This window comes from Physeter macrocephalus, chromosome 17, assembly GCF_002837175.3.
Source record: "Physeter macrocephalus isolate SW-GA chromosome 17, ASM283717v5, whole genome shotgun sequence".
Lineage (NCBI taxonomy): Eukaryota > Metazoa > Chordata > Mammalia > Artiodactyla > Physeteridae > Physeter > Physeter macrocephalus.
This window is the reverse complement of record NC_041230.1, coordinates 11018040-11039855: the sequence shown is the minus strand read 5'-3', so window position 1 is coordinate 11039855 and position 21816 is coordinate 11018040. Positions and strand designations below refer to the sequence as shown.

The 21816-nt window shown below is 59.3% G+C and overlaps 1 protein-coding gene across 4 annotated transcripts in view; it reads left to right on the top strand.

The window, feature by feature from the left end:
* The first annotated feature begins 3590 nt into the window (after positions 1-3590).
* The window catches only part of LTBP4 (latent transforming growth factor beta binding protein 4), a 27086-nt gene continuing 8860 nt past the window's right edge, over positions 3591-21816 (top strand). For 2 of the 4 annotated variants that reach the window (XM_007128095.4, XM_028477862.2), the window contains exons 1-24: positions 3591-3754; positions 5569-5627; positions 5764-5902; positions 6387-6496; positions 11350-11541; positions 11698-11945; positions 12022-12124; positions 12489-12563; positions 12653-12775; positions 13313-13477; positions 14320-14469; positions 14568-14699; positions 15335-15466; positions 15551-15676; positions 16422-16547; positions 17025-17267; positions 17703-17828; positions 17917-18036; positions 18900-19028; positions 19249-19374; positions 19666-19788; positions 20006-20137; positions 21187-21318; positions 21398-21523. In XM_007128095.4, the coding sequence (XP_007128157.2) occupies positions 3606-3754; positions 5569-5627; positions 5764-5902; positions 6387-6496; positions 11350-11541; positions 11698-11945; positions 12022-12124; positions 12489-12563; positions 12653-12775; positions 13313-13477; positions 14320-14469; positions 14568-14699; positions 15335-15466; positions 15551-15676; positions 16422-16547; positions 17025-17267; positions 17703-17828; positions 17917-18036; positions 18900-19028; positions 19249-19374; positions 19666-19788; positions 20006-20137; positions 21187-21318; positions 21398-21523 (3286 nt within the window). In that variant the 5' untranslated portion in view covers positions 3591-3605. Of the gene's footprint in view, positions 3755-5568; positions 5628-5763; positions 5903-6386; positions 6497-7697; positions 7948-11349; positions 11542-11697; positions 11946-12021; positions 12125-12488; positions 12564-12652; positions 12776-13312; positions 13478-14319; positions 14470-14567; positions 14700-15334; positions 15467-15550; positions 15677-16421; positions 16548-17024; positions 17268-17702; positions 17829-17916; positions 18037-18899; positions 19029-19248; positions 19375-19665; positions 19789-20005; positions 20138-21186; positions 21319-21397; positions 21524-21816 lie in introns of those variants that run through there. The other 2 variants (XM_055078982.1, XM_024132635.3) reach the window with 2 other exon arrangements.

The following is a 21816-nucleotide window of genomic DNA, read 5'->3' as shown; positions in this document are numbered from 1 at the left end:
CACCTTGGTCACATTTTGAGAGGGTTTGGGCACCCCTAGGGAAAGGGTAAGAGAGCCGTGGTGCCCAACCAGGTCCCTAGCTGTAGATTCAGGAACATCTGTCTCTCCTGGTTTAAGTAAAGATGGGGAATTGGTTTACACTCTGGCTTCAGGCATGGCTGGATCCAGGGCTCAAACACTCATCCAGAATATCTTTCCATCTTTTGGCTTTGCTCTCCTCTGGGATCATTCTCAGTCAGGTTTTCCCCCCTCTGTGCCAAGATAACTCCAGGTAGCTCCTTAGCAATATTTTTCTCTCTAGCAGCAGCAAAAGCACAGGACTGATTCTCATTGACTTAAACTGAATCAGATGGCCATTCCTGAACCAATCACTGTGTCCTTCCAGGGATCACGTGCCCTCACGAGCCAGGCAGTGAGGTCATCCCCATGTTGACAGAGTGGAGGAAGAGTTCCTGAAAGGTGATTCAGGGTACTATTACCACAAACAGGGATGAATAGGTACAGGTTGGCAGAAACACAGATGTCGGCTAGGTGACACTTTTACCCCAAACCTCACCACTGCAAACACTTTGTCCATATCCCTGGCTGCCCAGTCTTTCACCCCTCTCTTGCCTCTTTTACCCCTCTCTTTCACACCAGGGAGGGTATGTAGAACAGGATCAGCTCACCCCAGCCTGACATCCTTGAGGTTTTTCTCCAGTTAATACCTACCTATGTCAACTCCTCAGGGAAGTTTTCTGCATCTTTTCCTTGGGTCAATGAATAGAAGAGAAAGTGGGCCAACTAAGAACAAGGGATTTTAGAATATGCTAATCCTGGAATTCCAGAGTTTCTGGAATGCCAGAACTTCTGTAACATGGGGGAGTGGGGTCTAGAATGTTAGGAAATGTAGAACACAGGAATATTCTAGAGTGCTAGTGGATGAGCAGTATAAGGCTTCCTCCCTGCATATCAAAGAATCCAGACTGTAGAAGTTTCTGAAAAAGGACCTGGAAAGTCAATGATTCTAGAACAGAGGAGTTTTCTAGAATGCCTATGAATCTACACCAGTAGGAATATTTTGCAAGCCAGGCATTCTGGAATGCTGATAATTATAGGAAACAGAAAGGAATCTGGATTACTAGGAAATCTAGAGCATAGGCATATTCTGGAATGCCAGCCCTTCCCTTCTAGGTCACTAGAGGATTTGTTTGCATTCTAAGAAATCCATAATGTCAAGGGGTTCTGGATTGCCAGAGAATCTAGAACATGAGTGGGGGGCCTAAAAGGTGAGTGATTCTAAAACATGAGTGTTCTGGAACGTCTGTGATCTAGAATATGGGGTATTTTTAACGCTCACAGAGCTAGATTATTGAGATCATTTTTTTTCCATGCCAGGGAATCCAGAACACTTGTGTTTCTGGGATGCTAATGATTCTAGAACTGAGGAAGAGAGTGTCAGAAAATCAAGAACACTAAAAAGATTGGTTTGTTTTTTTAATACCAGGATAAAACCCCGTGTGTGAGCACATACAATGGAGGAAGCTTCTGGAATGCCAGGGCTCTAGAACTCTGAGGGATTCTGAAGGGTCGAGATCAGATCAGGATCCAGGAGAGACATAGAAACAACCCTGGAAGATAGTGGCACTGATAGGGGGGGATCGGGAGCTGGGGACTCCAAATTCTGGGGGTGGGGAGGGGAAGCCAACGCCATCCCCGGAAGTTGCAGTGGTGAGCCAGAGGCTGTTGCCTAGCAACGAGCATTGAAGATGCCCTGGATCCCAAGCAGAAGGGAGAAATTTCGGCAGCGCCCCCAGCAAATGCTCCAGCCACAGGGTAGGAGACGGGGAAGGAGGGGGGCAACGGGGGCAGGGACACACTGTCCTGCAGGGTCATGTTAGCAGGGATCGCGGGAGTTACATGAAGACAGGGACACAGGGCATATTCAGTGGGCAGAGCCAGGCCCTCCCTCACTGAGCTGGGACAACTCACAAATGCCCCTGAGTGGGGCCTGAGTGCCGTCGTTATTGCTCCAAGGGGCTGTGTGTCTCTGGACGGTGGGTGGGCCCAGACTTCTGGGTGTCAGTTTTGGGTGTAGGCATGGATTTGCTATAGGTGCTGTTAACGGGTGTGAGTGTGGCTGTGTGAATCAGCCCGTGTGCCTCAAGGTAAGGCGGGAGGGTGAAGGGGGGTCCCCTGTCCTTCTTGCACATCCCTTGGAAGAAGGAGCAGGAGTTGGGGATGAAGTCGAAGCTGAATTGATTGCTGTTCTTAGTCTGGGGTCAGCCGTATGGTCAGGCCTAGTACCCTGGGTGGGCAGAGGCTGGGATCTACTCAGGGCGGGGCTAAGGCTACAGAACTGGGAACCTTAAGAATCAAACTGCTTTGAGAGACGGGGTCCCCGGAGTGGGGACAAACGTGAAAGGGGTAGGGTTTGGGAACCTACGTGTGGGGCCTTGGCCCAATTCTTGTGGGAAAGGGTGTGGCCTGAAACTCAGAGAAGGGGGCAACTAGGGGGCAGGCTCTGAAGCTCTGATGCCTTTGGGAGCAGAGAGGCGAGGTTTGTAATTCTGAGGAAATAGGGTGGGGCCTTGAATTTATAATGAAAGGGTGGGGCTGGGCTTGAGACCCTCTGAGTTGGAAGGTTGTGAGCAGGGCTTGGAGCCTAGAACCCACTAAAGCGGGTGCGGGTGGAGACTAAGGCCACTTGTGGCTTGGGGCTCCTAATGGTAGAGGTCCCTAGGAAGAGAGGGGACTGGAATTCTTTAAGGAGAAAGTCTGCAATTCTGGGAGTGGGAGGGGTGCTCTTCGGAGCCTTTAAATATTCAGGCAGGGAGGGGGCTGTGGTACCCTCTAGGGATGGCAGTGAAGAGAGGTGCAAATAGGAGAGCAGAGCCGGGAGCCCTGTGGGAGTGGAGTCTGTGGGTCAGGGGCGGACCCTGGGTCCTCTGAGGGGCAGAGGCTACCGCCTTCTGAGGAACAAGCTATTGTTTGTTGAGCCTGGAACCCCTGAAACACAGGGCTTTGAGAAGGGGCAAATCCTTTGGGAAGGTCCAGAGTGGGCCTGGGATTCTCAGAGGGGCCGGACCTGGAGAGCAGTGCAGGATTAGGATTGGCGTTCTGCCCCCAGAATCCCAAGTCTCTCACGTGAGAAGTAGGCATCTGTGGGGTCTTCCAGAATTTACGCCAGTCGAGGAGCAAATTCTGATGGACTTCTCCCAGGACTGTGAACCGAGGGATGAGATCTTCCAGTGGGAATCTAGTTTAGGGGAATCTGCCCACCGCCTGCGCATTGCTGGGAAGAGTCCCAGCAACTCCACACTTGAGGCCTCTCCTTTATAACGGGGTTCACTGAGCCAGTACCCCCGACAGCACTGAAAATTCCTGGTCCCCGAGCCCCATGCCAGGCACCTGTCTATTTAACCCCTCCTCTCTCGCCTCCTGATTGGTCGCGCGGGCAGCGCCCCCTGGCGGAACCGGGCTCTGATTGGAGGGAAGTTCGCAGCCTGAGGCTGGGACTGTGGAGAAAATGAGTCTGCCTCGGGCGGGGGCGGGAGGCGGGGCCGCGCCAAGACTGACCCGCTGGACAGACTGGCCGCCTGGAGCGCGACTCCACGCCGGACACGATGCGGCTGCCTGGCCCCAGCGGCCGCCGCCCCCTCCTGCTGGTGCTGCTGCTGTCTCTCCTTGCAGCCGCCGCCGCCGCCGCCCCCGCCGCCGGCCCCAGCCCCAGCCAGGCCGTCGAGGTTGCGGTGATCCCGGGCCGCCCGGCCGGGTAAGCCCCGCTGCGGCCCCCTCGTCCTTGTGCCGCCTCTACACAATAAGTCTGGAGGTCTAGGAAGACCAGGACTTTCGGATTTAGGGGAATGTGAACCCACTGCTTCGTGATAAGGATGAAGAACTAGAGCTCTTGAATTTATTAGGGCCCTCTATTTTGTAGGAGTTAGAATCCGAGGTGTACTGAGATTTTGAGGGGAGGGATTCCCCTCCCGTGTGGTAGAGACCGATATGGCTCCAGGGAATTCTAGAGTTTATTTGGAGAAGGGTCCCAGTTTATGTGGGGATGGGGCTTTGAGTTCTCCTAAGATGATTGATGGGTGGGACCGAGCTGGGATGGGGTCCCCAAAACTAACTGGGTGCTTAAGGAGGAAGAGTATGGGAGGTTATCAGGGCACTTTAAGGGGGAGTTGACATGTCCTGGTTTTCTGGGGGGCGGGGAGGCCTGAACTAATTAAGAGACCTTTTCCTAATGAGTGAGGAAGACGTGGAGTTTTGGGTTGATGGTGGAGGGGCTTGTGGAAATTTGTGCGGAGATGGGGGGCCCTCAGATTTCATGAGGGTTTGGGGGGTGCTTTAGTTTTCTAGAATTAGCGGATTCCAGGCTTGAATGAGGTACCAGTGATTTCGCGGCAAGAAATCCAGAATTTCCTATCGATTTAGGGGGTTATAGCCACTCTTCCTGTCTACGGTGACGAGATCGAAGGAAACAGTCTGCCCAGTACCCCCCCACCCGCCACCCCCGCCCTGCGGCCCAGCGCTCCGTTACAAAGGCCCCGGGCTCAGCTCCCGCCTCCGTCTCTGCGAATGCGTTTAGTAACCCGAGCCGCGCCGGGGGCGGGGCTGGGAAGGGGTTAACCCGGAGAAAAGGCGGGAGGGATGACTGCAGGATCGGGGGTCCGGAAGGCTCCCACCCGGGCGGCCTCCTCCCCTACTGGGCCCCACCCATCTAAAAAGAGTCCATACGCCCGACTTCCCCTTCGCAGCATTCCCCCGCTGCCCCTCTCTCCCGGCCGGCGCGCGCGGCCTCGTCCCTCGTCCCCCTTAGCCTGGGGATAATGGATCTGTCTGGGGGGCCCTTTGGTTGCGACGCACTTGCGCCCAAGCTGAGGGCTCCGCCAGCCAGAATCTGAGACCCTCCCGGCGCGGAGATTCCTCCAAGAACGACTCCTTCCTCCTGGTCAGGCGGGAAACTGAGACCCATAGACCAGGAGACTCTGGCTCCAGGACACACAACGTGGAAGGGCAGGAAGGGGCTAGAACTCAGGCCTCGGGATTCCCAGTACTGGGCTGTGGCTCCTGTATCCCCCTCCACCTCTGCACCCTGCTGGACCCGTAGTCAAAGGAGGACCTCCCTCCCCAGCCGTTGAGGCCTGTGGAGTGGCGCCATCTGCCGGCCAACCGCGGGATGACGGCTGAGTCCAGGACAGGGAAGTGCGGAGAGGGCGGGGTTCTAGATTCCCAGATCGGGCTTGGAAGTGCGCTTAGAAATCCTCTTTAAGTCTTTTTTTTTTTAAATCATTTTAAAAAGACTTTTAAATGTCTTTTCCAATAATACCTTACCTCAAACACTTCAGAAGAAAAATAAATGTGAGGTTGCTGTGACCTTTATCCTTGGAGAGCCTAAACCAGTTTGCCTCCTATTGTACAGATGGGGAAACTGAGGCATCGAGCACAGTGCCTCAGATTGGTCCCACATCAATCTCGAGCACCCTCAAACCTTATCTTGGCTTTCCCTCCCCTATCCCTCACTGCCTTCCTTTGGGGAGTTCTACAGTGCTAGGGGCCTGAGTGACTTCCATCCCTCTATAGTGTTACTGCTTGTCGCTGCTGCCCAGGCCGATCGCCCAGGAGGAGCCGCTGCTTCAGAGGTGGGTTCTTGTAGGCGAGGTATAGGTAGGAGGGGAAGGGTGGTAGGAGCAGAGGAGGTGGGGGCTCCCTTCCTCACCCCTCATCCCAGCTGCAGAGTCGCCTCCTTTTCCACTTAGTCCCTGGCTGTCTCTGAAGCCTCCTGCAGGGTCCAGAGCTGCCGGCCCGAAAAGTGTGCAGGCCCTCAGTGGTGCCTGACTCCAGTGCCCCCAGAGCTGTCAAGCCCCAGCCCCAGCGTGAGGAAGAAACAGGTGTCCCTTAACTGGCAGCCACTGACGTGAGTGTGCAACCCTCCCCTACTAGACGCTCCGAACTCCGCCACCATTTCTGGCACATCTTTCTCTCTGCTCCCTGGGTCTCCTCTCCCTTGCTCTCTCTTTCTATCAACTTGTGTCTCTGTTTCTTTTTCTCCTTTTCTCGCCAATCGCTGTCCCTGGGTCTTTCAGTTTCTATCTCTCTGTCTCTGTCTCCACGTTCCTCTCTATTTGTTCTTTCCGTCTGTCTCTTTCTCTCATAGTTACCTGTCTCTGCCTCTCTGTCTCTCTTCTCTCTCTCCCTTCCTCATCTCTGTTTCTCCCACTGACTTTGTTTCTTCCAAGCCTCCAACGAACGCTCAAGGCCTGGTCCCCATAAAGAGATGGGGGGGGGTCGCAGAGCCTCCACTGGGAGACCTCCTGGTGTGGGAGGTCTCTTCCAGTCGCGGGGAGGGGGGGGTCAGCCGAACCGCGGTGACAGCTCCTTCTCTGCCCCCTCCCACCCAGGCTGCAGGAAGCCCGAGCTCTTCTGAGGCGACGGCGGCCCCGCGGACCGGGGGCCCGGGCATTGCTGAGAAGGAGGCCCCCACAGCGCGCCCCTGCCGGCCAGTCCCGGGGTAAGAACATCCACCCTTCCTCCGCTGGGGGGCGGGGGGTTCCGGGCCAGATAAAGCCGTCTGGTTCCCACGGTCCAGCCGCCGCCTAGCCGCCCCCCATTGTAGCTCAGCACCCCTCCCCAGGACGCAGCCCCCTCTAGGGACCCCGGCGTCCGGCAGAGAGAGGTGAGTCCGGGACAGGACCAGACGCTGGCCAGAGGCGCTGACCCGCGGGGGTGGGGCCGGGAAGCCAAGCGTCCGGGCTCCCCACTGCCGGCCGAAGAGGGGGGCGCTGTCCCGGCAGAGAAAGCGGCCAAACTAGCCCAGACAACAAAAGCGATTGTGCGGGTTGGCGCCTGCCTGGTTACCGAATGCCCAAAACTGCGGGGCGGCTAGGGGCCAAAGGCCTCCCACTACTTTCCCGACCGTCCTCCTGCCTTCCTCCCGCTCCGGCTCTCGGCCCGGGGCTAGCACACCCCCTAGTCTCAACCACCCTCAAAAGTCCCCCTCCTGCGGTGGCCTTCAGCCCAGATGTGTCCCCTCCTCCCTAAAGTCTTCCAGATGTGGGCCTCCGGCCAGATGTGAAGACCCCCGCCCACAGTCTCAATCCACCGTTTCCCCTAATCCATTCTGACTTCTACCAGGTGTGAGGGTCCTGGTTAGATGTGACTGCGTCCTCAAATGTGCCCCTCCAGCGTTCTGTCCACCATCCAAACCCCCAATTCCTTCCTGTGCCCAGGTGCACCGACCCTTCTCCTCTCCCCCAGATGTGCCACCTGGCTGCCCAGATGTGCCATGACAGCCGCCTACCCAGATGAAGCTCCTTTCTCTGTGACTAAGGCAGAGACAGCCTTTAGCCTCCTCCCCAAATGCGGCCCCCACTACTCTTTCCTCTTTATGGATTCAGCCCGGTCTGGGGGGGGAACGGGCCCGCCCCCACCTGTTCCCTTCCCCGCCGCTCCCCTGCGGGCCCCATTCACTTGTTGGTGCGAGGCGGGGGCAGAGGGGGCGCCCCCCTCCCCCCTGCGAGTCTAGCGCCCAGCCTGCGCGCCTCTGGCTGCGCGCCCGGCCCCACGCGCCCCCGCGCGGCCGCCGGGGAGGGAGTGGTGGGGAGGGGGGGCCTGAGCGGGGGCGCGGCCGCCCTCCCCCGCGGGCGGGCGGGCGCGGCCGGGCCCCTCGGGCGGGCTGGGGCGGCGGCGCGGCGGAGCGCGGCGCTGCAGCCATGGCGGGCGGCGCGCGGCTGCTCTGGGTGTCGCTATTGGTGCTGCTGGCGCTGCTCCGGCCGCAGCCCGGGCTGGGTCGGCCCCTAGAGCGCCTCCGCGTGCGCTTCACCCCGGCCGTGTGCGGCCTGAGCTGCGTCCATGGGCCCACCGGCCCCCGCTGCACCCCGACCTGCGCGCCCCGCAACGCCACCAGCGTGGACAGCGGCGCGCCCGGCGGGGCGGCCCCGGGGGGCCCCGGCTTCCGCGCCTGTGAGTGCGGGGTGGTGGTCCCGAGGGAGGGCTTCCCCGGGTGGAGGAGGATTCCCGGGGATGGGGGAGACAGTCCCCAGGGCGCGGGAGCCCAGATTCCTTACGCAGTAGTGCTGGGGAATCCCTGGCTTATTTAAGGAAGAGAGCCTCAAATTCCTGGCTTTTGGGGTTGGATCCTGAGGATCTTGATTTCGCAAGCAATGAGGGTTCTCAGGGACCTGTGATGTCCCATATGAGGGGATTGGGGGCTGACTTTTGTGCCTTTCGGTCAAAGTGGGGAATACCAGAATTGAGGGGCTTGGGGTCTTGGGGGAAAGGGGTCCGAATTCTGTGACTGTGAATAAGGGGTCCGCAGAATCCAAGGGAGAAATCCAGGGCCACGGGGGGTTTTCCACTTTCTGCTTCTTTGGGTGGGACGGATTAGGAAAGTCTAGGATGGGAGTGCCTGTGAGGAGGGCAATTAGGGTGTGGAAAGTTGATGCTGAGAGCTGAGAGGGAAAGAGTTCGTAGAAGGAGGGTCTCTGCAGGACCCGGAGTTGCAAGGGTCGCACGTGGAAGAGCAATCCAGGCAGGAGGCCTAGGGGAAAAGGCGCCCCCTGGGGGCAGAGAGGACCGGAGGAGTGCGTGCACCAGGCTCCCCTAGAGATGGAGAGCCCTTGGTGGGGGGGGCGGGGTGGGCCACCTGTTGGCCCCAGGGTATGGTGGTGGGTGGGCTCTCAGGGTCTGGGCCTACCTGCCCCCAGCCCCGGAGGCCCTCTGGAGTGGGGAGTGGGGGCCCCTGGCGCCGGAGAACTCGCCCAGCCTGGCCCCCAGCCAACCCAGGCCTGGCCGGCGTGAGCTCATCTCCCGCCTGAGCCCCCGCCCTCTGCCACTCCCTCTCTCCTCCCCTTCCTCCCTCCTTCCCTCACTCCCTCCCGGCCCAGCCTCAACGGGCCTGTGCCAGGCCCAGCCTCAACGGGCCTGTGCCAGGAGCCTTGCCCAGGCGGGTGCCAAGCCCCTGGAGGCACAAGGAGGGGTCTGTGAAGGGGGCTGACCTCGGGAGGATCTCGATGTCCTCAGCCCCTCATCCCTCCGAGGGTGTGGGACATGGAGTTGCCTGTGCCCATCTAGAGGCCCGCCCTGGGTGTGGAGGCCCTCAGGGTGCTGGGCGGGGGGCCTACATTCAGGACGAGAGAAGACACACAAGTGTCTTTGGAGGTTAGGAAATGCCCCCAGACTTAGCTGGATTACCACCCGCAACCCCCCAACAGAGACCCTTCCTATTTTGGAATCTTGATTCCTAGTTAAGCCTCTCCTAGGCCTGCCACTTAATTAAGGACCCCTATTAGAGCACCCTGGAGTCCTGGCCTGACTCCTCTAACTAGGGGAGCCCAGAGTCTCTGCCCTCACGCCCTAAGCCCTTCTGCACCGCTATCAACAGACTCCGGAGACCAGCCCCTCCAGTGAAATTCCCTCGCATTCTTCTGATGTAATCTCCCCAGACTGTGCCCCTCACCAGAGAACTCTAGTTTTGTCCCTCAGCTATTCTTCCCCCACATCCAGGGGAAACCCCGGATTACAGATTCTATTCAGTGATAACTCTGCTCCCTAGTCGAATTCTCTTCCCACAAAAGGCTCCTATTTTCTTCTATTTCCAAGTGATCCCCGATTCCTGTCTATCCAAGTCCTTCCCTTCCAGCTGACTCCCTCCCCAGGAACTTCTGATCCATCTATCTTCAGAGAAACCCAGAGTTGATCTTGATCAGTGATCCTCCCAAGAGGACTACAGATAACTGTGTTCCCCCCAAGCAGCCATTAATCAAAAAGACTTGGGTACCTAATCCCTTAGCTGAGAGGGGAGGGGGGATTCCACAGTATCTTACAGTCTTCCCAGACAATTGAGGCTGTCTTGGGCTGGAGACTCCCCAGAATCCCACTTCTCCATCTAAACCTTGTTCTCAGCACCCTCAAATTGATCATTCCCTAGAAGACACTAGAGTCCTGTTTTTAGGTAACTCTCCCCAAAAGGACTTAAGGGATTCCTTCTGTTGAAGGGTGCCTCCGTTTCCTCTGGGATAGGCTCCCTTTCTGTTCCAGAAACCTCCAGTGGTCTTTGAACCCCAGAGTGCTGCCTTCTAACTGATCTCCTCCCAGGAGTGCAGTCTCTTTACCCTTATAAATTGAGGGGGCTCCCTCTATGCTTTCCTCTCTCCAGTGTGTGGCTCAGAATCCCAGACACGCCTTCCTGGACGGCCCCGGCCGCCTGCCCCCTTCCTGCCCTCCGCACAGCTGTCTCCAGCTGTTCTCGGCAGCCCCAGGGGAGAAAGGGAGGGGGTGCCCTCTCAGGACACGTCCGGCCTTCTTTGGCTCAGCGGGCCCGGGGCTCCCCAAGGGTTCGGAATGGAGAGCCGCCGCCCTGCCCCCGCCGCACCCCTCTTTGTTTACCCCGCCGCACAGCTGGTAGTGCCCCGCCCAGAGGTGGCCTGAGGCCCAGCGAGGGCGCGCCTAGAGGAGAGCAGGCGCGTTCCCGCTGGCCCCGCCCCGGGGCTACCGGAGGCGGGAAGTCAGAGCTAGAACTGGAGAGCCGGAGCCAAGGGGTGGTGGGAGGAGACAAAGCGCGGGGGGCGGGGGCTGGCTAGGACGTCCAGATAGCCGGGAGGTGGGGTGAGAGGAGCGTGAGCGAGTGAGCCTGGGCAAATTAACTTGAGGAAAGGAAGGTGGGTGGGGCTAAAGGCAGCAGGTTAGACGCCTTAGGCGTCTAGGCGGGGTTTACAAGCCCTCAGGTAGAAGAAGGTGATGTGGGCAGGGTGCGTAGAAGGGGAGGGGGGGGAAAACCGCACAGCCTGTGGACGGAGCTTGAACGTAGTGGACTCTGCCGGACGGGGTGTGAGCGTGCCTAGAATGGTAAGGAGACGGAGTTGCGAGCAAGGGGTAGTGCCAGGGACTGGCAAAATGTGGGTTTGGTCAATGGAAGTGACCAGCGCTGGGTCTGAGGGGCTGAACAGTAAAAGATGGGCGGCGCTAAATGCGAAGGCAAGAGCTAGAGTGGGCGGAGCTGAGCCTACGGGCGGGTACAACGCTGTCTGGGCGGGGTTGGTACGCCTTGGACTCGGCCAGAAAGTGGGACTCGAGAGGGAGGGCGGGGTGAAATGAAAGCGAAGAAGGAGCTGGAGGGCGTGGCGAGTGGACCCAGTGGGCGGAGCTATACCATCAAGGGCTGTTAACGACTGGACCCAGCCAATGCAAGTGGCCAGGGTTAGCGGGGAGATGGCTCAAGACAGCTCATGGCGGAACGACTTTGAACTGAGTGATACCTTTGAGGGTGTAGTTACAACGTTAGGGACTGAGCTCGTTTGAGTGCGCTCGTCCCAGGGGGGCTGCAATGAGGGTTGCCGGCCCTGAGTGTCCTCGCTCTCCCCCTAGTCCTGTGTCCCTTGATCTGTCACAACGGAGGTGTGTGCGTGAAGCCTGACCGCTGCCTCTGTCCCCCGGACTTCGCTGGCAAGTTCTGCCAGTTGCACTCATCGGGCGCCCGGCCCCCGGCCCCGGCCATGCCAGGCTTCACCCGCTCTGTGTACACCATGCCGCTGGCCAACCACCGTGACGATGAGCATGGTGAGGAAAGTGCGGCCGGAGTCCCCTCCGCCCCCTCTGTCCACCACCTTGCCGTTCCTCTGACTCCCATCTTTCCTACCTTCTCTTAAGTACCCTTCTCCAGTGCGCCCTTTCCCCCATTCCTACTCCCACTTTCCCCCGCGTGCCTCTCTCCAGGCGTGGCATCTATGGTGAGCGTCCACGTGGAGCACCCGCAGGAAGCGTCGGTGGTGGTGCACCAGGTGGAGCGTGTGTCCGGCCCTTGGGAGGAGGCGGACGCCGAGGCAGTGGCGCGGGCGGAGGCGGCGGCTCGGGCGGAGGCGGCAGCTCCCTACACGGTGCTGGCACAGAGCGCGCCGCGCGAGGACGGCTACTCGGACGCCTCGGGCTTCGGTTACTGCTTTCGGGAGCTGCGCGGAGGCGAAGTGAGAGGAGGCCGGTGGGGAGGGGCCCGGAGCGTGCCACCGCGCGGGGGCGCGCTCACCCTACACTTCCCCACAGTGTGCGTCCCCGCTGCCCGGGCTCCGGACGCAGGAGGTCTGCTGCAGAGGGGCCGGCTTGGCCTGGGGCGTTCACGACTGTCAGTCGTGCTCGGAGCTCCTGGGTAAGCCCCAGGATGTCCCCGAGGTGCTCGGAGCTGGGGAGGAGTGAGAACCCCGCTGCTTCCTGTACTCTGCCCATAGATATACCCTTACACAAATTCTAGCCATGCCTACCCGTTGTGGGGATTATTTCCAGTCTAGACCTATCCATACCGTCTGGGACCAGCCACCCCACTTTCTGACTTTGGCTACCCTGTTCTCACTCGGCCTTTGTGCCATAGGCCTACTCATGCAGATCGCCAACCTAAGGCTGACCGTGCACTCAAACCACACTCAACACCTTTTAGTTCCTCCCACCCCATTTTCGTCCCCGCCCACTCCATCTCGCTCCGCGCGCCCCGGCCCAACCCTCTCCTCTCTCTACAGGTAACTCCGACCAAGTGGGCGTCCCAGATGGACCGTGTCCAGCTGGCTTTGAAAGGGTTAATGGGTCCTGCGAAGGTGAGCTGGGGCAGGCATGGGAGGAGCTTGGGACGGGGCTGGCAGGGAGCTTGCCCCTGATGCCACTGGAACCACCCCCTCCCTCGCAGATGTGGATGAGTGCGAGACTGGCGGGCGCTGCCAGCACGGGGAGTGTGCGAACACGCATGGCGGATACACCTGCGTGTGCCCCGACGGCTTTCTACTTGACTCGTCCCGCAGCAGCTGCATCTGTGAGTCACTGGGGCCTGAAGCTGGTCCCGTGTCCACGCTACCCTCATGCCAGAACATCCCTGGGTCTAATTCCCTTAGATCACACTCCCCCCAGATGCTCCCAGACCCCAGGTTCCCCAGTCACTCTTAGATCCCCCTCAGAACGTCTCATCTCAGACTCTCATTCATCCTCAGGCTCCCTGAACCTTCTTCAGCTCCTCTAAGAACCCCTCAAACCTTTTGGAGTAGGATCCCCAGACTTTCATCAGCTCCTCTCAAGCCCCCAAATTTCCTCCTCTCTCTCTCGACCACCAGACCTTCTTCAGATCCTGAGATCCTTCCCAGATTCTCTCACTCACCCCTCAGACTCTCCTCAAGCCCCAGACCATTTTCAGACCTCCCAGACCCCTCAGCTCTTCCTCAGACTCTCTCAGAGCTTTCCCAAATGCCCCTCACACCCACCGAGCCCTCCCTGGGACCATTCCCCTACCTCCCCGATCCCCTGGTCCCACTACACTCCCAACCCCGCCCTGAAGAATTTCCTCCCGCACCCCCAGCCCAACACGTGATCTCAGAGGCCAAGGGGCCCTGCTTCCGCGTGCTCCGCGACGGCGGCTGCTCGCTGCCCATCCTACGCAACATCACCAAACAGATCTGCTGCTGCAGCCGCGTAGGCAAAGCCTGGGGCCGGGGTTGCCAGCTCTGCCCACCCTTTGGCTCAGGTGAGCGCCTCCTGCCCGCCTTTCTCTAGACTTGACACAAACAGCCCCCATTGTAGGCTCCGCCGCGAGCGCCTCCAACGGGGTTGGGCCCTAGCCTTGGCCGCACACGCACCTGGCATCTGAGACAGCCTATCTTCAGACTGGGCTCCACCCTGGCTTGCACATGACCTTGAAGTTAGGCTCTGTCTGCCCAGCGTCACCCCCAGCCTCGACCTCCCCTGGCCCTTGAGATAGGCTGCCTGCCCAACCTTGTCCCCAGGCTCTGGCCACCTCCCCAGCTTCTGAGACACTGCCTTCAACCTAGGTTCCGCCTTGGGCCCCGCCCCAGACCCACCCCTCCCGGAGACACCTCCCAGGCAATCTTGCTTCTTCGTAAAACCAGACCCCACAATGGACCTGACTGTTTCCTGGCCTTCAACCCCATCCCTGTAGACACCAAAGCAGACCCTGCCCTCAACTCCGGTCCCTGCCATCATCCCAAAGAGGGAAAAACATCCTTGGTCCCACCTTTAGCCTCTGAGATGTCCCATTCTTTGGCCACTGGGGCCTGAAGCTGGTCCCATGTCCACACTACCCTCATGCCAGAACATCCCTGGGTCTAATTCCCTTAGACTACACTCCCCCCAGATGCTCCCAGACCCCAGGTCCCCCCAGTCACTCTTAGACCCCATTTCAGCATCCAACCCAAACCCCTAACACACTCCCAGGCTAAGCCCTACCCACGGTCAAGGCCAGACCCTAGCCTCCCACCCCTTTTCTCTCTCCTTCACCCCCCTTCCCTCTCATTCCCCCCTACTCTCTTGCCCTCTCTCTGACCATCTTCTTCCCTTTCCTGTGTCCAGAGGGTTTTCGGGAGATCTGCCCAGCTGGCCCTGGCTACCATTACTCGGCCTCTGACCTCCGCTACAACACCAGACCTCTGGGCCAGGAACCACCCCGAGTGTCCCTCAGCCAGCCCCGTGCCCCATCCTCCACCTCTCGGCCACGCACAGGTGAGCTGGTTTCTGGAGGAGGGAGTGTTGTCTCCAAGGGGAGACGAGTGGGGACACCCAAACCCAGGTCTCCACTGTTGATAGCCCTTCTTTACCAGGCTTTCTGCCCACTCATCGCCCAGAACCCCGGCCTGAGCCACGGCTAGAACCCCGGCCAGAGCCCCGTCCGGGCCCTGAGCTTCCCCTGCCCAGCATCCCTGCCTGGACTGGTCCGGAGATCCCTGAATCAGGTGCGGTAGAGGGAATCAGCGGCATTGATGGGGGTATTACAGGCAGGAGTTCCGGTTGTGGGGGGGGGGGCTCCAAAGTGACGATTCTACAATAGAACAAATAAGGATGTGACAGCCAGAGGACTTAAGGAATGGGTGGGAAAAGATAAAGGTTTGAAGGGTGGGGTGGTGGTTACATCAGGAGATGGAGTCAGGCAAGCCTGGGTGCAAGTTCTCTGTCAATTGGGAAGGTCAATTTAACCTCCCCGAGGCTCAGTTTCTTCATCTATAAAATGCGGATCATTGTGAGGATTCAGCAAGCTGCCTCTGAAGTATCTGGCACATAGTAAGTGCTCAGTTAACGTGAGACAAATAATTATTTTTCACGGAGGACACTAAGAACATATCTCAGGCAGAAGACTGGGGAGCAAAATATTTAAAAAATGAAGACTTTGGAGTGGCATTATGGGAGGATTCAGGCAGAGGATCTGATGAGAATGTCCCATGATAAAGGAGAGCGACATCAGAGGGGGAAGACTGGGCTTGAGGGGGGACATCCAGGAGGATGTTTTAGGTAGAGGATCTGAGGGAATTGTACTGGGATGAAAGGGACAGAATCATAGATGGGGGAACCCTGGCTCACTGGACCCCCGCAGGTCCCTCTGCAGGCGAGTGTCAACGTAATCCCCAGGTCTGCGGCCCGGGACGCTGCATTCCCCGGCCCAGTGGCTACACCTGCGCGTGCGACTCCGGTTTCCGGCTCAGCCCGCAGGGCATGCGCTGCATTGGTGAGCCAGGCCGAGGGGGAGGACGGAGGCGGTGCGGGCGTCTCTACTCTGTCACCTCCTGACCAGACCCCTCCGTACCCTCAGACGTGGACGAATGTCGCCGCATTCCCACGCCTTGTGCTCCCGGGCGCTGCGAAAACACGCCAGGCAGCTTCCGTTGCGTGTGCGGGCCGGGCTTCCGAGCTGGCCCGCGGGGTGCGGAGTGTCTGGGTGAGAAATCCAAGCCCCACCCCAGCTGGGGTCTCGCTCCAGCTCTCCCTCTGGAGCAGTTCCCGTCCTCGCACTCTTCCCCACGTCTCTTCAGCCCAACTACTGCCTTGGCCTGGCCCCTGGCCCCGTCTCCAGACCAGCTCCCGCTCTCACTTCGGCCCCACCACTGCCTCTTTCCGGCCCAGCCGGCCCTTCCCGTCGGGGCCGGTCCCTGCCGTACTACTGGCCGGCCCCTCTCCTTGACTGGGTCCCGGCTCCGCCCCTCCCTTGGCCCCGCCCCTTCAATATTCCGGACTAGCTCCTGCCCTGTCCAAGGCCCCTCCCCTGTCCCACAACTGCTGCAACCTATCTACTCACCGTGACTCCTGATTTCCACCCTGCCACACCAGTGCCCCGTCCCCAAACCATCCCTTCCCTCGCTCCTGCCTTCCCTTTGTTCGGTCCCCAAAGCTGTTCTTCCCGCCCTTGCCCTCCCCAAATTGCCCCCCTCACGGTCCCCCTCTCTGCCTCTGCCCAAGCTGGGTCCCCAACTCTTGTCCTGTCCTCCCCGCTGAAGCTCCGCCTCAGCCTTAAACCGAGCCCCTCCGAGGCCCTCTACCGCCCCTGGCTCCTGCCTCGGCCTGGCCCTGGCCGAAGCTTGACTCCGCCCCTGCCGTCCCCGCCTCCCCGCCTCCCCAGGCCTTCTGGGGGAGGCGAGGAGGCGGAGTGTCTGCCCCAGTCCCAGCCACGCGGTTTGTGCCCGCAGACGTGGACGAGTGCCACCGCGTGCCGCCACCCTGTGACCGTGGGCGCTGCGAGAACACGCCAGGCAGCTTCCTGTGCGTGTGCCCCGCTGGGTACCAGGCTGCGCCCCACGGAGCCAGCTGCCAGGGTGAGGGATTGGGCGTGTAGGGGGAAGGGTGGAGCGGCAGTGGTGAGGGATGGAGATACCGAGCAATGAGGCAGAGGGAGGCTGATTGATGGGAGAAAGAGGCCAGGCTCTGAGAACCAGACATGCAGCCTGTTGGGGATGGAGAGGCCAAGTGTTGGAAAACAGAGAGGCTGAGTCATGGGGGATGGAGAGGTCATTAATGGGGGAAGGGGTAGAGTTATGGAGGACAGAGTTTAAGGAGGCCCACTCAGTTCTAGGAAGCAGACAAGCAGCTTAATAGGGACTGAGGAAGTAGAGAGATGGAGGATAGAGTTAGAATGATGACGGATAAGGTGGAGAGCAGAATCATGGGGACAGGGTGGCAGAATGATGGAGGGTGGAAGGGCAGAGCGATGGAGGTCAGGGAGGTAGAAGAGAGCATGGGGGGCACGGAAGGGGCATAAAGGAGGTATGACCTGGGTCCCTTGCTCTGAGCAGATGTGGATGAATGCATCCAGAGCCCAGGCCTGTGTGGCCGAGGGGTCTGCGAGAACCTGGCTGGCTCTTTCCACTGTGTGTGCCCGGCTGGCTTCCGGGGCTCAGCGTGTGAAGAGGATGTGGATGAGTGTGCCCAGGAGCCACCACCCTGTGGGCCAGGCCGTTGTGACAACACAGCAGGCTCCTTTCACTGTGCCTGCCCTGCTGGCTTCCACTCCCGTGGGCCGGGGGCCCCCTGCCAAGGTGAGGGTGCTGAGTCCAAAGCCACTTCACCTCCATCTGCTGTAGGGACTGGAGATAGGTTTGGGAGACAGAGGCCTGGGGGTACTGAGGGGGTGGGGAGGGTCTGGCTCCAGCATCTTCTCCCCTTTCTCCAAATATGAGGGTGCTCTCCATTCTTCCTCGTTTTTTGGATGATACTCTTGTGCTTGTGGGAACCCTGAGGAGGGGACAACTCTGCGTCAGGGAAGGCAACATGCAGGAGGTGGTGCCTTAGCCGCACCCTGGCAGCTGGAGAGACCATTAATGGGGAAACCACGAAAGGGTCTGTCCTTCTGGGAGGAGGGAACAGCCTGAACAAAGTCCAGGACGCTTCCTCCAGAGTAGAACGTTGGGGTGGGTGGCGATGGCAATGGGTCCAGGCCCCTTCCTCAGCCCCACGGGTCTCCTCTGCCCCAGATGTGGATGAGTGTGCCCGTAGCCCCCCGCCCTGCACCTACGGCCGGTGTGAGAACACAGAAGGCAGCTTCCAGTGCGTCTGCCCCACGGGCTTCCAACCCAGTGCTGCCGGCTCTGAGTGCGAGGGTGAGGCCGGGGAGGGAGGGAGGAGTGTGGGGGGGTGAGGGGGGCGTTGGGCCACTCCTCCAAAGCCACCCTCTCCTCTGCTCCCCAGATGTGGATGAGTGTCAGAACCACCTGGCATGTCCTGGGCAGGAGTGCGTGAACTCACCGGGCTCCTTCCAGTGCAGGGCCTGTCCTGCTGGTCACCACCTGCACCATGGCCGATGTACTGGTGAGATCAGGCCCTGGGTGTGACCTTGGACCTGCATCATGCCTCCTGACCCAGATCATGACCCCTGACCTGGCCTACAACCTTCTAACCTGGATCTCAATCCCCTTACCTGGACCACAACCCCCAGAGCCTGACTGCAATTCTTGACCTAGACTAGGAACCCCTGATCAGACTGCAGTTCCTGATTTGGAACCACGACCCTTGGCCCTGAGTGTGACTTCTGACTCTGTGACCAATGAACCCTCAACTTGACTGTGACATTTGACCTTAACCATGAACCCTGCTGATAACCCCTGACCCCAACCCTGATAGCAATTGTGACCCCCCTGATGCTGCCTGTCCTCTGACCCTGTATGTGACCTGTGACCCCCTAAACTTGACTGACATTTGACCTAAACATAACTACTGACCACAGCCCTGACTACAACCCGTGACTCTGTGTGATGCTTGATCCTGCCTCTTGCACTGCCCCTGCCCCTTCTCAGAGTACCCTCCCTGGGGCCTGATTTTGTTCATGATCCTGGACCCTGACCCCTGACTAGAGACTCTGGCCCCTGACTCACCAGAATGCCATCTAATTATCCTGGTTTATAATACCTCACCCCTTACCCTAATTAATGTCTGACCGCTGTCCCAGTCCAGAGTCCCTTCACCTGACCCCAGGATCCTGGCATAGGGAGTTCCCAGAGACCCAGACTCAAGGACCCCCAACCCCAGTCTCCCCTACCCACTTCAGCCATGGAGCCTTCACCTCATATCCAGCCCAAGACACTTCCCATCACCTTCTTCAGACCCCTCTCCCCCAAGGGGATCCCTCAGTGCGTTCCTAGACAGAACCCCTTCTGAAATCCCCATTCCCACAGATGTGGACGAATGCCGTTCGGGCGCCTCCTGCGGCCCCCACGGCCACTGCACTAACACTGAAGGCTCCTTCCGCTGCACCTGCGCGCCAGGCTACCGGGCACCACCTGCTCGGCCCGGGCCCTGCGCAGGTGGGCTGGGCGGGGAAAAGGCTGGACAGCCTGGGAGTGGGACTTAGCTTCCTGGGTAAAGCCTGGTGGGGAGGTGGGAGCTGGACTAAGGGACTGCAGGTGGAATTTAGAAACCGGCCATCGGGGTGTGGCTTGGGGACAGGGTTGCTCCTTTGTGGGCGGGGCTTGGGTCTCGGGGGCGGGTCTGGTAACCCCGCAGCCCTATCTCTGGGTACCCTAGACGTGAACGAGTGCCTGGAGGGCGACTTTTGCTTCCCCAACGGCGAGTGCCTCAACACCGACGGCTCCTTTGCCTGCACTTGTGCTCCCGGTTACCGGCCCGGACCTCGCGGAGCCTCTTGCCTCGGTCCGTACCCCGGCTGGGCCTGGATCGGGAAAGGGTGGGGAAAGGGAGGGGCGGAGTTGGGAGACGAAAGGGGAAAGGGCGGAGTCTGGATAAATTGGGCAAGGAATGGAAAGGATGGAGCCAAACCCGTCGGAGAGGTGGGGCTTGCAGGAAAGGGAGGAGCCTAAGGCAGGTGGGGAAGGCGTTAAGGTCTTGGAGCTGGAGGGGCGGGGAAAGGGCGGTGGAGGGGCGCGGCTTGGAATGTTAAGCAAAGAAGGAGATCCGCCTGCGGTTTCCGACACTGTCCCGCAGACGTGGACGAATGCAGCGAGGAGGACCTCTGCCAGAGCGGCATCTGTACCAACACCGACGGCTCTTTCGAGTGCGTCTGTCCTCCAGGACACCGCGCTGGCCCAGACCTCGCCTCCTGCCTCGGTGAGAGGCCTCGCCTCTGCCTGGTCCCTCTCCCCTCTGCCTCCTGGCCTCCCCCATTTGTCTCCCCCGCTGCCTCTCCTCTGCTGCTTTCTCCCTTCCCCTTTCCTGCGACTCCCGCCTCCCTCTTCTGACTCTCCTCTCCCCTCCTTGACTCCCCCACCTTTTTTCCTTTCCCTCCCTGCCTCTCCCATCTGACTGCCCTGCCTCCGCCCCTCAGACGTGGACGAATGTCGGGAGCGGGGCCCGGCCTTGTGCGGGTCCCAGCGTTGTGAGAATTCCCCCGGCTCCTACCGCTGTGTCCGCGACTGCGACCCTGGCTACCACGCAGGCCCTGAGGGCACCTGTGACGGTGAGACCACTGCCCCACCCCCACGAAGAGTCGGAGAAGCCGGCTCCAGGCCTCACGGACTTGGGGGGGAGGGGAGGGAAAGGGCTCCCAACCAATGTACTTAACTCTCTCCTAATCGTGGTGGAAACAAGCCACCAGCGTGTCTTTATATTTTTTTGTAGAGGGGAGGCAGGAGGATAGGGGAAGACACTCCTGTCAGGAAACAGGCCAAGCCTCGCTTCCAGAAGCAGCCCAGATTTGGGGGCGGGGGGAGATGGTGTGTGGGTCAGCATTTTGTGGAACAGATGAAATGACTGCGGACTGCCTTGGGCTCTTGGGTTGCCAGAACATCGATTCGTGGAAACCTAGTTTCATGGGACCTCATTCACTAATTCCACAAGAATTCATTAAGCACCTACTGTATGCAACACTGGCAGTAGAACAGGCAGTGAGTAAAACAGAATCCCTGTCCTCGTGGAGTTGACGTTCTAGGGGGAGAGACAGACAATAAATACGTAAATATGAACTCGATTCATTCAGCAAACAATTTGGGGGCACCTACTGTGCATCAGGCACTGTCCTACACCCTGGGGATACAATGAGGAGCCAGACAGGCACAAATCCCTGCCGACGTGGAGTTTGCATTCTAGGGAGGTGACAGTTGGCATACCAATAACTACATGGATATAAGAAGTTTAAGAAGGAAAGTAAAGCAGGATAAATGGACAGAGATGACAGGGCAGTAGGGGTAGGGGTGCTGGGAGGGCTTGACCTAGACCCTTGAGTGAAGCAAGGGAGGGAGCCATGCAGATAGCTGAGGGAAGAGTGTTCCTGACAGAGGGAACAGCAAGTGCAAAGGCCCTGAGGCGGGACCATGTTTAGGCTATTTGAGAAATGGTAACGAGGCCTTAAGAGGTATCAATGCTTGTTGATTTTTAGAAGCTCAGACTCCTAGAATACCAGATTCAGAGACTTCTCAGTCATGGGAACTGGAAGCAGCACCAGGAACCTCTGAATCCAGGCCTGTGACTCCCCTCTCCTTCCCCCATCCCCTTCCCACTCTTTTGCAGACGTGGATGAGTGCCAGGAATATGGCCCAGGGATTTGTGGAGCCCAGCGCTGTGAGAATACCCCTGGCTCCTACCGCTGCACACCGGCCTGTGACCCTGGCTACCAGCCCACCCCAGGGGGCGGATGCCAGGGTGGGTGTCCCTGGGGCAATGGGTGAGATGTGGAGGGGATAGAAGGTCCAGCAATGGCCTGACTGTCTGGTGGTTGCAGATGTGGACGAATGCCGGAACCGGTCCTTCTGCGGGGCCCATGCCATGTGCCAGAACCTGCCTGGCTCCTTCCAGTGCCTCTGTGACCAGGGCTACGAGGGGGCGCGGGACGGGCGTCACTGCGTGGGTACGGGGCTCCAGGGGGTGGGTGGGGCCAGAGGGTGGGGAAGAGGTTGTCAGGCCCTGCTTCTCTCCATAGATCTGAATGCATGTAAACTTTAGGGGTATGGAATTTAGACCTTGGAATATAAGATCATCTTCATGTCACTCAGGAACCCCTGTTTATCCAGGTTTTATTTGGGGCGTGCTTTAAAAACGCATGCATAGGGCTTCCCTGGTGGCGCAGTGGTTGAGAGTCCGCCTGCCGATGCGGGGGATGCAGGTTCGTGCCCCGGTCCGGGAAGATCCCACATGCCGCCG